Consider the following 12,257-nt stretch of genomic DNA (forward strand, 5'->3'; position numbering starts at 1 on the left):
GTTTTGGAGAGAAAAGAAAGAAGAGATACTGGTCTGTAGTTGTTGACATCGGAGGGATCGAGTGTAGGTTTTTTCAGAAGGGGTGCAACTCTCGCTCTCTTGAAGACGGAAGGGACGTAGCCAGCGGTCAGGGATGAGTTGATGAGCGAGGTGAGGTAAGGGAGAAGGTCTCCGGAAATGGTCTGGAGAAGAGAGGAGGGGATAGGGTCAAGCGGGCAGGTTGTTGGGCGGCCGGCCGTCACAAGAAGCGAGATTTCATCTGGAGAGAGAGGGGAGAAAGAGGTCAGAGCACAGGGTAGGGCAGTGTGAGCAGAACCAGCGGTGTCGTTTGACTTAGCAAACGAGGATCGGATGTCGTCGACCTTCTTTTCAAAATGGTTGACGAAGTCATCTGCAGAGAGGGAGGAGGGGGGGAGGGGGAGGAGGATTCAGGAGGGAGGAGAAGGTGGCAAAGAGCTTCCTAGGGTTAGAGGCAGATGCTTGGAATTTAGAGTGGTAGAAAGTGGCTTTAGCAGCAGAGACAGAGGAGGAAAATGTAGAGAGGAGGGAGTGAAAGGATGCCAGGTCCGCAGGGAGGCGAGTTTTCCTCCATTTCCGCTCGGCTGCCCGGAGCACTGTTCTGTGAGCTCGCAATGAGTCATCGAGCCACGGAGCGGGAGGGGAGGACCGAGCCGGCCTGGAGGATAGGGGACATAGAGAGTCAAAGGATGCAGAAAGGGAAGAGAGGAGGGTTGAGGAGGCAGAATCAGGAGATAGGTTGGAGAAGGTATGAGCAGAGGGAAGAGATGATAGGATGGAAGAGGAGAGAGTAGCGGGGGAGAGAGAGCGAAGGTTGGGACGGCGCGATACCATCCGAGTAGGGGCAGTGTGGGAAGTGTTGGATGAGAGCGAGAGGGAAAAGGATACAAGGTACTGGTCGGAGACTTGGAGGGGAGTTGCAATGAGGTTAGTGGAAGAACAGCATCTAGTAAAGATGAGGTTGAGCGTATTGCCTGCCTTTGAGTAGGGGGAAGTTGAGAGGGTGAGGTCAAAAGAGGAGAGGAGTGGAAAGAAGGAGGCAGAGAGGAATGAGTCAAAGGTAGACGTGGGGAGGTTAAAGTCGCCCAGGACTGTGAGAGGTGAGCCGTCTTCAGGAAAGGAGCTTATCAAGGCATCAAGCTCATTGATGAACTCTCCGAGGGAACCTGGAGGGCGATAAATGATAAGGATGTTAAGCTTGAAAGGGCTGGTAACTGTGACAGCATGGAATTCAAAGGAGGCGATAGACAGATGGGTAAGGGGAGAAAGAGAGAATGACCACTTGGGAGAGATGAGGATCCCGGTGCCACCACCCCGCTGACCAGAAGCTCTCGGGGTGTGCGAGAACACGTGGGCGGACGAAGAGAGAGCAGTAGGAGTAGCAGTGTTATCTGTGGTGATCCATGTTTCCGTCAGTGCCAAGAAGTCGAGGGACTGGAGGGAGGCATAGGCTGAGATGAAGTCTGCCTTGTTGGCCGCAGATCGGCAGTTCCAGAGGCTACCGGAGACCTGGAACTCCACGTGGGTCGTGCGCGCGCTGGGACCACCAGATTAGGGTGGCCGCGGCCACGCGGTGTGGAGCGTTTGTATGGTCTGTGCAGAGAGGAGAGAACAGGGATAGATAGACACATAGTTGACAGGCTACAGAAGAGGCTACGCTAATGCAAAGGAGATTGGAATGACAAGTGGACTACACGTCTCGAATGTTCAGAAAGTTAAGCTTGCGTAGCAAGAATCTTATTGACTAAAATGATTGAAATGATACAGTACTGCTGGAGTAGGCTAGCTGGCAGTGGCTGCGTTGTTGACTTGTACACCTGGTGACCTGTTCAGCGTGCACTGCACCCCGTCCGACACAGTCGGTAGTGTCGCTAGTGCACGATGAGTCGCTAGTGCGCGATGAGACAAGGATATCCCTGCCGGCCAAACCCTCCCTAACCCGGACGACACTGGGCCAATTGTGCGCAGCCCCATGGGCCTCCCGGTCACGGCCAGCTGCGACAGAGCCTGGGTTCGAACCCAGAATCTCTGGTGGCACAGCTAGCACTGCAATGCTGTGCCTTAGACCACCCGGGAGGCCATATTTTCAACAGTTAATTGCAACAACAATACATTATTTATAAAAAGCAATCTATTAATATAGTTTTTGAACACTATGATTTGTTTACAAACATGATAGCTGTACTTTGAGTTTATGGTTGACAAAGCATGTTGGCCATTTGCCATTCAGAGTTTCTCAAGGAGTTCAAAGAACGTGGGCGCATTTGAGTGATCACTTTTGTCAAGTCGGTGACCCTCAATGATCACCACCTTTCAAAGGTGTGTTGCATTAATGGGCATAAAAATTATCCGACTTGCAACTACGTGATGAGTGTATGAACTTTACAAAAATCACGTGATCAAAGGACATGAAGTTTTTGATGAAGTCGCCTTCAAGTAGCTGCAATTGCTTATCACCAACTATACAATGCAGGTTGGAGACACTTTTTGTCAACCAATCATTAGGGTATTTTTGTTTGACCCACGTGAATGTGGCCAAAGACATGACTGAAACAGGAGCCAACTTTTCCACGGTTCTAAAGCTACGGTTGACATACATGAAAGTGATATTTGCGACCTCGCTCTAACCAATTCATCTTCCACGCATTATGTTTGCAGTTTGTGAGTGTGTAATATGGGGGTATAGAAAAGTTTATTTCGACATACGGAAACTTTTAGAAACAATAGCAGCTATGTTGACATTGCCGTGTTGATCTGAGCCTTGCTGTTGGAAAACCACCAGTGTCGGACTTTACTCATCTTTCGTCTGCAGTCGGCTTCGTTAGGCGTACCACTAGAACTCACCCCGTGAATGCATTCAACTGGTATTTACGACTTTCCAACTGGGAATTACCACCTTCCTACTTGGTTATGAATGCAGAATTTGTAAGTAGTTACCCATACTTGGATCATCTCGTCATTAGAGTATCACTGGCAAGATGTCCCAAGGATTCTGTTTAGACTCTTCCCACTCTGGTATGCTACATGTTTAGTGTCATGGGTACCTGCATATGTGGAGTGTGTCTGAAAGTGGGAGTTGAGAAAGAAGTGGGGGGGATCAACATAAGTGGGTGTATGTATGGAAACCTAACAGCTAAATGTGAAGATTGGTTGCCTCTCAAGACCATTCAGTGGCTGCTTGCTGCTTCCTTGTAGCACTATTAGCAAATCCTAACGCTTTTCCTAACCTTAACCTTATTCTCCTAACCTGCTAGGTTAGTTCTCCTAACCTGTCACATGAATTATCTTAACCGGCTACATTCATTCTCCTAACTGGCTACATTAATCCTCCTAACATGCCAATTTAATTCTGAACAGATAAAAAAAATTGCGCACACAGAAGTCAGGATAATTTAGTTGCAAATGGCAGCCTGCAGTACCCCTGTCAGCCTTCAACTAGAGTTAACGCTTAGACGTTGCATGCATCAACCAATAGTTGCGTGCTACGTCATCGACTGTGTCAGCGACTGACAGATTGCTATAACATATAATGTGGTTCTCCATTTTTATTCATTTTGGTTGTGGAACTTCTACCTCTAGATATTCTGAATGATGCAAATGTGTATGGCTTAACCATTTTTAACAAAGAAATCAACATTTCCCAACTGGCTGATGATTCTACTCTTTTCTTAAGAGACAAAGACCAGGTTGCACATGCCCTTAATGCTATAACTGCATTTTCTATTGCATCAGGATTAATGCTGAATATTTCTAAATGTGAAATCTTATGTTTATTTGACTCTGATGATAAAGAAATGGAAAATATTCCTGTAAAGGACTGTGTTAAATATTTAGGAATACATCTGTCAAAAAACCACTTAGTCAGACAACATTTGAATTTCTCTCCTAAAATAAGAGAACTAAAAATATATTTAATAATTGGCTACAAAGAGATCTTTCTATACTAGGGAGAGTACTTCTGTCCAAGGCAGAGGGACTGTTTCGTTTTGTGTACCCCTCATTATCATTATGTGTAAATCCAGCTACTTGTAAAGAGATCAATAAGACCTTGCTTGACTTCATCTGGAAAAATAAGTCTAACTAAAAAAATATGTCCTTTCTAACAAAAGAGCTGAAGGCGGTCTAGAAGTGTTGGATTTTGTTGACATAAATAACACTTTCAAGATAAACTGGTTGAAAAAATGTTTGCTCGATACTGATTCAATATGGTATTTCATTCCAAATAATGTGTTTAATAAATTGGGAGGCCTTCAATTTTTACTGAAATGTAATTCTATTCCTGAAAGATTACCTGCTAAATTGGCTAGGTTTCACCAACAAGCTTTACTGGCCTGGAAAATATGTTTCCTGCACAATTTTTCCCCTCATAAAGCTCTTTTGTGGAATAATTCAGACATAACTGTAAGGAATAAGTCATTGTTCTATCCCAGCTGGCATGAGAGGAATATTGACTTTGTTCTTGATATTTTCGACAACAGGGGTAATATTCTCACATTTGAACAATTTATAACATTGAAAGAGTTTCTAATACCTTTCAGAGAGTTTATTTCTGTGATCAAAGCCATTCCCAGTGGTCTAACTACACTTATGAAAAGTAATCTTAATTTTGGGAATGATCACAAAGTTTATCCAGAACTCAGATTGGAAGGCGTGGGCTTACTTGAGAGATCTAGTTGTAATAAATATATAATACAAATTCTTCATTCACAAAACCAACTTACACCGAGAGGAAAGTTTTTCTGGAACACTTAACACGCATGGTTAAGGCCTTACAAATACTCTATACCAAACAAAGTTAAGGAAGTGCACGTCAACATTTTGCATAAGATATATCCATGTAATTCTATGATTTCCACATTTGTGGCTATTAATGATATCTGCGTTTTCTGTGAAAAAGAAGGTGAGAATCTGTCTCACTTGTTCTTTGAATGTAAATTTGTGTCAGAATTTTGGGAAAACCTTGCACAGTACTTATTTACGATTATGAACACTGCCTATAATTTTAACATAAAATATATAAAATTTCACTATTGCAATGATAACAAAACCACTGAAATTATTGTTAATTGTTTTATTCTTGTTGCCAAATACTTTATACACAAACAAAAATTATACCAAAATTACCAATTTTTCTGATTGAATTTAATTATCTTATTAAAACACTAACCCTAGTGAATAATAACAAAAAGAATAACATCTTCATGAATCATTATAATAAGATATTTTCAGAGTGAAAATAATTGCACTTAAATTGTTTATTTTTTGTCATTTATTTTTATTTATATTTTTTGTATGTTTGAGCATTGTTCATACCTGTGTTTGGTTTGCTACCAGAAGTTCTTCTTTGACACCGGAAGTGTATCTTCAGTCATCGTTGGCGGCGGACCGTCAAAGCCAAAGGTAGCTGAGCTGGCTAATGTTTTAACGTTTAATTAGCGAACTAATCAATAATCCACATACAAATAATTTATCTTCAAAGACAAGCATTGCTTCCCTTTGGCTCGTTATGTAACGTTACTTTCTAGTTGAACTCCTGGCTAAATACACAAAGCAGAGTTTGCTAACGTTAGCTTGTTGGCTAACTAGGCACACTTGCTTGATTGTCAGCTAACGTTAACTTAGTAGCTACAGTTTTTATAAATAAAAAAGCTAACTAACTAGGTCCAGTCAATTGGCTAGATATTAGTAACGTTAGTAGTTATAAAGATGTGTATAATATACTTTTCATTGTCTGATTTCAGATTGTCACGCAGCACCCATGGGCTACTAGCTAACGTAGCTCACTCGTTAGCTAGCTAACGTTACTGCAGCTATACTGAACAAAAATATAAACGCAACATGTAAAGTCTTGATTTCATGAACTGAAATAAAATATCCCAGAAATGTTCCATACGCACAAAAATACGTATTTCTCTCAAATTTTGTGCACAAATTTGTTTATATCCCTTTAGTGAGCATTTCTCCTTTGCAAAGCTAATCCATCCACCTGATATGCGTAGCATATCAAGAAGCCGATTAAGCAGCATGCGCATTACACAGGTGCACCTTGTGCTGGGGGACAATAAAAGGCCACTCTAAAATGTGCAGTTTCGTCACACAGCACAATGCCACAGATGTTTTGAGGGAGCGTGCAATTGGCATGCTGACAGCAGGGATGTCCACCAGAGTTAATTTCTCTACCATAAGCCGCCTCCAACGTCATTTTAGAGAATTTGGCAGTACATCCAACAGGCCTCACAACCGCAGACCACGTGTAAGCACGCCAGCCCTGGTCTTCCACTTCCAGATTCTTCACCTGCGGGATCGTCTAAGACCAGCCACCCGGACAGCTGATGAAACTGAGGAGTATTTCTGTCTGTAAATAAAGTCCTTTTGTGGGGGAAAACTCATTCTGGTTGGGTCGTCCTGGTTCCAAGTGAGTGGGCGTATGTCCTCGCAGGCCCACCCATGGCTGCACCCCTCTGGTCAGGTGAAATCGATAGATTAGGGACTTATATATTTAAATTGACTGATTTCCTTGTATGAAGTGTAACTCAGTAAAATTGTTGCATGTTGCGTTTATATTTTTGTTCAGTATAGATTTAAAGCTAGTTCACTAACGTTAGCTAACCAGCTAGCTGTCCACATAGCTATCGACAGCTTGCTAGCTGCAACTCTTGACTTGACAGTTCACAAGTCTTACGTTTGTTTTAAATTGTTAGCTGGCCAGTTGGCTGGCACACTATTCTAGCTGGCTGGCACACTATTCTAGCTAGTAGTGGCCCATTTAACAACAACACATGTCCTCTAAACAAGCAAGATCTTCAATGTATGTTCTTGTATCCACCTGTGTTTTCTTGTGTTGTTTAGATGAGTGGTGATACTGATGGAAATAAGGAGTTCCATGAGCAGCTCCGGTTGCAGCAGCTGTATGGCCAGAGACAGGGGGACGGAGCTGACCCTAACACCTTCGTGGACCCAGAGGATGGAACAGTGTATGACTGGGACCATGACAAGAAAGCGTGGTTTCCTAAAGTGTGTTACCTTCACATCTTCTGCTTAGCTAAAACCTTTAATTTCTGTCTGCAACAACTTGATGTTGTAATACAAGGATGGGCAACTGGCGGACGGATGCGGCCCGCCTTTTTGTAGGCTTGCGGACCAATTTCCCCCCCTTGTGCTTGTGCATCAGCAGTCATTCAATTAGCCCATGTCAGCAAACATTTTTAGATTGGTTAATTAGTCTCGCGGCCAGCTATCATAATGTGTTGTAAGCATGGTCGAAAAACCAACCTTGGTCATCAGTTATCATATAAAAGAAACTGCAAACATTTTTCTCCATTCTATGACAAAATGTGTATAATTGCAGGAAATTAGCTGTATAACAGCACATTTTTCTCTCCTCCCCATATCAAAATGTTTAGAATTGCAGCAAACTTGCTTTAAAACGGCAACATTTTCTCTACGCCCCGTGGCAAAATGTGCAGAATTGCTAGAAATGGTGGGGGATGACCCACGTGCCACTGCGACCCCTCATGACGAATTCTGATATTTTGATGGCCCCCACCCCCAACAAAGTTGCCCATCCCTGTTTTAATGTTATGTTTCTAGAACCTTTTAGAATTGCCATGACCCTCTGTCAGTTTCCATTGATCACCTTTTGGTTTTGAGAATATGTTGTGAGAAATAGTGGTTGGGCTAATTCTGGTCTTGTCCAGATAACAGAGGACTTCCTTGCTGCGTATCATGCTAACTACGGCTTCACAAAGGATGGGCAGCATGATCCAAATGCTGCGTGTGCACCTGACACGGACACAACAGCCAAGCCAGAGGAGGGGAAGAAAGCCGAGAAGCGCACTGACACGGAGCAGCCGAAAGATGGCAAAAAGGAGAAAGGAGAGAAAAGGAAGGCTGATACTGCAGGTACAGGATGTTTTACAGACATGTGTTGAGCGTGAAATCGACATGTGACTTTGTGCGCCCTCAAAGGGAATACTCAAACAAATGTCATTGTCTTTGCAGCCTGGTTTGATGTGGAAACCGACAAGAATACCAATGTGTACGTGTCAGGTAAGTCTCCCTTCTCTGAATATGGCTACCAGACCTAGGTTCAAATACTATTTACTGTATTTTGAATACAGTACTTTCAAATACATTTCAAAACAATTATTTAGACAAAGTTTCTTTGAAAATACAAGTAGTTGAATATTGGAATGTATTTGCAGGGCTCAAGACTAACATTTTCTCCTGGTACCACTAAGTTCTTGGTGGCACCATGCTCCAATGTTTTTTGCAGCGTTGCGCATTAGAAAACGTGTACTCATCATATAACGTTATTCACAGTGCTTTATTAAAAAGTGTAATAGACTAATGAGATGGTATCCAATAAATAAGTTGTTTTATTTAGCATGTTGTGATTCTGAATATTTAGATGTGCAACCTAATCCATTTAATGTCACGAATTGTGGGTTGACAGTATGCTTTTGTTGTTATATTTTACAGTTAAAATAGGCCTTTAGAATGTTGTTTTACATGTATTTCTTTTTAGAAATCTTTTTGCCTGCATCTACACCTACTTGTTCAAGGGTTTTTCTTTATTTTTAATATTTTCTACATTTTAGAATAATAGTGAAGACATCAAAACTATGAAATAACACATATGGAATCATGTAGTAACCAAAAATGTGTTAAACAAAAAATAAAGTAAAAATAAACACCCTTGAATGAGTAGGAGTTCTAAAACTTTTGACCGGTAGTGTATGTGCACTAATATCAAAAGCCAATTCACGACCTGAGTAAATGGAAACGCAAAACACGTTAGCTAAATCTCTAGCTCTAAATATAATGCCCACTGCTAGTAGCCATGTGTTAATCTAACAATAATTGAGGCCTATGCAATCGTAATGGCTGATGCCCATTTACCGCACTCTGTATCTCAAAGCCATATCAAATATGTTGGCTGTAAAATAGTTGCTATTGAGCTCAACATTGAGAGTTGAAAAAAACAAAAACATTTTATACCTATAGAAATCTGAGAACCTCCTCTCTTCAACCGTGACTACAGGATAACTGTGTTTTACACGCAGTTGGATTTTAAAATGTTTTTTACAAAATGACCTCGGAGCATTTTTGAGAGCGAGAGAGAGACTCGCGACTCGCTCAACACAGCATCAGGGCCCAGTGGAACAGGGGCAGGAGGACACTTTCATTACAAATCATGGTTTGAGCCTCCCCCCAAAAATAGGATGTATTTAGTGAGGTGGTGAGATTTAAATGGTCGCAGTCTGGATCCCTGATTTGGAAATATGTTTTGAAAGTATTGGCATGAATTTACAACTACTTCAAATATAAGTCGTTGTTTTTGGCTATGCTTTGGCCAGTGTATTTGAAAATACTCAAATACACAGAAAAATAAGAAATACGTGTATTTAAATATTTGTGTCTTTTGAACCCAGATCTGATGGCTACCAACACAATTGAGTTTCATTGTTTCGGCAGAAATTAATTGTTCAGGCAAGTTCCTACTGTCCTTTCAGTCAGGGAAGTTATTTTCTATTCCTCAGGTCTTCCACCGGACATCACTACGGAGGAGTTTGTTGAGGTCATGTCTAAGTGTGGCATTGTTATGAGGGACCCCATCTCCGAGGAATACAAAGTCAAACTCTACAGGGACGGCCAGGGGAACCAGAAAGGCGACGGACTCTGCTGTTACTTAAAGGTGAGTGCTCTGGGCTTAGCGTTGTCGTGGTTCGTTGTGTGTGTTTTGGTCTTACGACGAGTGTAATCGAGACGATTAGTGTTCTCCCAGCATTAGTGGGAAATGTCTCGCTGGATCTCTTTGTTGCTCTGCGTCTATTTCCATGAGAGGATGTGTGTGTGTAGTGTGGCGTTTCCATTCGGCATGCTTCTCCGTTCCCCCACCCTTGCAGAAGGAGTCTGTGGCCCTGGCTGAGCGAATGATTGACGAGTCAGAGATCAGGGGGTATCAGCTCCACGTGGAGGCTGCCAGGTTCGAGCTCAAGGGCCAGTACGATGCCAGTAAGAAGAAGAAGAAGAGCAAGGATTACCGCAAGAGGATGAAGGCACAGCAGAAGTATGTCCCGTCCTGACAAATTCTGCAACCGGAATTGGAATAGCTCAATGCTTCTGGGCATTAGGTGTCCCTTAACTGGCTTTTGTGTGGCTCATCTCTCACCATTGATCTGATTGATAGGCAGCTGGACTGGAGGCCAGAGAAGAAAGGGGAGGCGCGCAAGAGGCATGAACGTGTGCTCATCATCCAGAACATGTTCCACCCCAGTGACTTTGAGGTGAGCAAATACCTCACTCACTCACTCACGACCACAAAGAGCTGGTGTGAATAGATATAGATGACTGGTGTGAGGACAGCATATACCCCCAATGCAATGAGTCGTTTAAACTGATTTAGACTCCTTACTATCGACAGCACTGTGGTATTTTAGGGAGTCGGGCTTGAGTCTTTCTCCGTAAGAGATCAGGAATTGTTGTGTTCTAGTTTGACATCCCAACACTTCACCTCCAGTCCTTTTCTGCACTGTATTAAACCTGTGTACTGTACCTCTGTCCTACAGGAAGACCCCCTGGTGTTAAATGAGTACCGAGACGACCTCCGGACTGAATGTGAGAAATTTGGTCAGGTGAAGAAGGTCATCATTTTTGATGTAAGTGCCTACTGATGGGAATCAGTTCACTTCATTTCTGTCACTCCGGTATAATTAAGCACAAAGGCCCGAGGCGGTGTGGTATATGGCCAATATATCGCATTCAAATCTTTCGGTCAATTTTGGAGGGGAAACCTAGCTAGTGACATGGTTCCTATGTCCTCCATAGAGACATCCTGATGGAGTGGCCTCGGTGGCCTTCAAAGAGCCAGAGGATGCAGACGTGTGTCAGATGGCGCTGGACGGCCGCTGGTTTGGTGGCAAGAAGTTATCAGCACAGCTGTGGGATGGATCCACTGACTACCAGGTAAGAACCGTGTGTTGTTGCAACATTAGAAGCTGCTATGGCCCACATGTCAGCACAGATGGGGCTCATGAAGAGGCAGCAACAGGTAGTACCAGTTGCTAGGTCACTATCACGTTAGAGTTGAGAGAGGCTCAGCACCTCGTCAATTGTTTCCGGGGAACATGTCAACCACCTCGGTTAATGTACCCTAGCGAAAATAACTGTGTTTGCCGTGTGTCTGTCTATAGGTGGAGGAAACCACGAGGGAGCGAGAGGAGAGACTGAAAGGCTGGGCAGCCTACCTAGAGGGTGGGAGCAAGGGGCCTGCACCGCCGGGGGCACCGCCAGGGAGTACAGAGGGACCAACCACAACCACAGAGGAGTCATCCAGCAAGGCAGAGGGGCCTGTGACAGAGCCCTCCAACTCTCAGAGCCAGGAAGCAGGAGCAAAGGCAGCAGTAGACCCGGTGGTGGAACCAAAGACCTCTGAGGACGCAGAAGTAAGTTCCACTGACAGCAGCCTGGCAGGAAGTGATGAAGAAGACACGTAGACAGACACACAGACATCACTGTACACCTGCTTGTGTTCAGCATATAAAAGGACAGTCTTGCCTGACATCTGCTAAACTGCCCCCACACCTTGTTTGATTGGTGGAAAGTGACACGCTGAGGAATAAGGCTATTGGGATGGAAATACTCTGTTGCATACTTAGTGATGAATAATAATAAAAAAGTTATTTGTATATTTTCAATTCTTTCCCTCCACAATTACCTGTTTTATTGATTGACCTCAATAATTTGCAACATCACTTTTATGTCTTTTATACTAGGAATTTGTGTAATGAACTAAATGATCTTGGTCTTGATTTGAATACGCTGGGATTGGATATGCAGTTAGGGACCAAGCTTCGGAGAGGTCTGAAACTGAAAGGATTTACATCTATGTTTCTCATTGTCTCTCTTGAATATAGCAGCAAACTTGATTTCAACCGTAAAAGCTAAACCTCCATCCTGTCCTGTCATAATTTGTTTTGAGATGGAAAATAAACGCAACGTTACCAGTGGCAACCGTGCATGGTATGGTTTGTAATCTTTCACCCATGTTATTGATTTCTGTGTAGCTATTGCGGTGAGGCAGTAGACTTGTTTTGTGTGTGTGTGTGTGAATGTCTCATGAACAAAGTAACAAAATACAATAAGAGTTGTGGAATGTTAGAAAGGGCAGCAGACACTGGGGAGGAGGTGGGAAGTGTTTCTGGCAGTGTTGAGGTTTCAGCCTCTGTGGGAGAAAG

General features: G+C 43.1%; 1 protein-coding gene across 1 annotated transcript; it reads left to right on the plus strand.

Annotated features, from left to right (window-relative positions):
• Window positions 1–5,372: 5,372 nt before the first annotated feature.
• htatsf1 (HIV-1 Tat specific factor 1) lies at window positions 5,373–12,029 on the plus strand. The gene is made up of 10 exons (XM_064980937.1): window positions 5,373–5,418; window positions 6,868–7,032; window positions 7,716–7,920; window positions 8,020–8,067; window positions 9,561–9,715; window positions 9,927–10,090; window positions 10,211–10,307; window positions 10,590–10,679; window positions 10,849–10,986; window positions 11,214–12,029. The coding sequence occupies exons 2-10, from the start codon at window positions 6,868–6,870 to the stop codon at window positions 11,514–11,516; spliced, it is 1,365 nt and encodes a 454-aa protein (XP_064837009.1). The 5' UTR covers window positions 5,373–5,418; the 3' UTR covers window positions 11,517–12,029.
• The last annotated feature ends 228 nt before the right edge of the window (window positions 12,030–12,257 follow it).

Source organism: Oncorhynchus masou, chromosome 12 (genome assembly GCF_036934945.1).
Source record: "Oncorhynchus masou masou isolate Uvic2021 chromosome 12, UVic_Omas_1.1, whole genome shotgun sequence".
NCBI lineage: Eukaryota > Metazoa > Chordata > Actinopteri > Salmoniformes > Salmonidae > Oncorhynchus > Oncorhynchus masou.

Excerpts from the sequence above, each read along its gene's own strand:
- htatsf1 (XM_064980937.1), top strand. The coding sequence starts at position 6,868 with ATGAGTGGTGATACTGATGGAAATAAGGAGTTCCATGAGCAGCTCCGG. Across the intron at positions 8,068-9,560 it reads TACCAATGTGTACGTGTCAG|GTCTTCCACCGGACATCACT; the intron begins GTAAGTCTCCCT and ends TCTATTCCTCAG. Across the intron at positions 9,716-9,926 it reads GACTCTGCTGTTACTTAAAG|AAGGAGTCTGTGGCCCTGGC; the intron begins GTGAGTGCTCTG and ends CCACCCTTGCAG.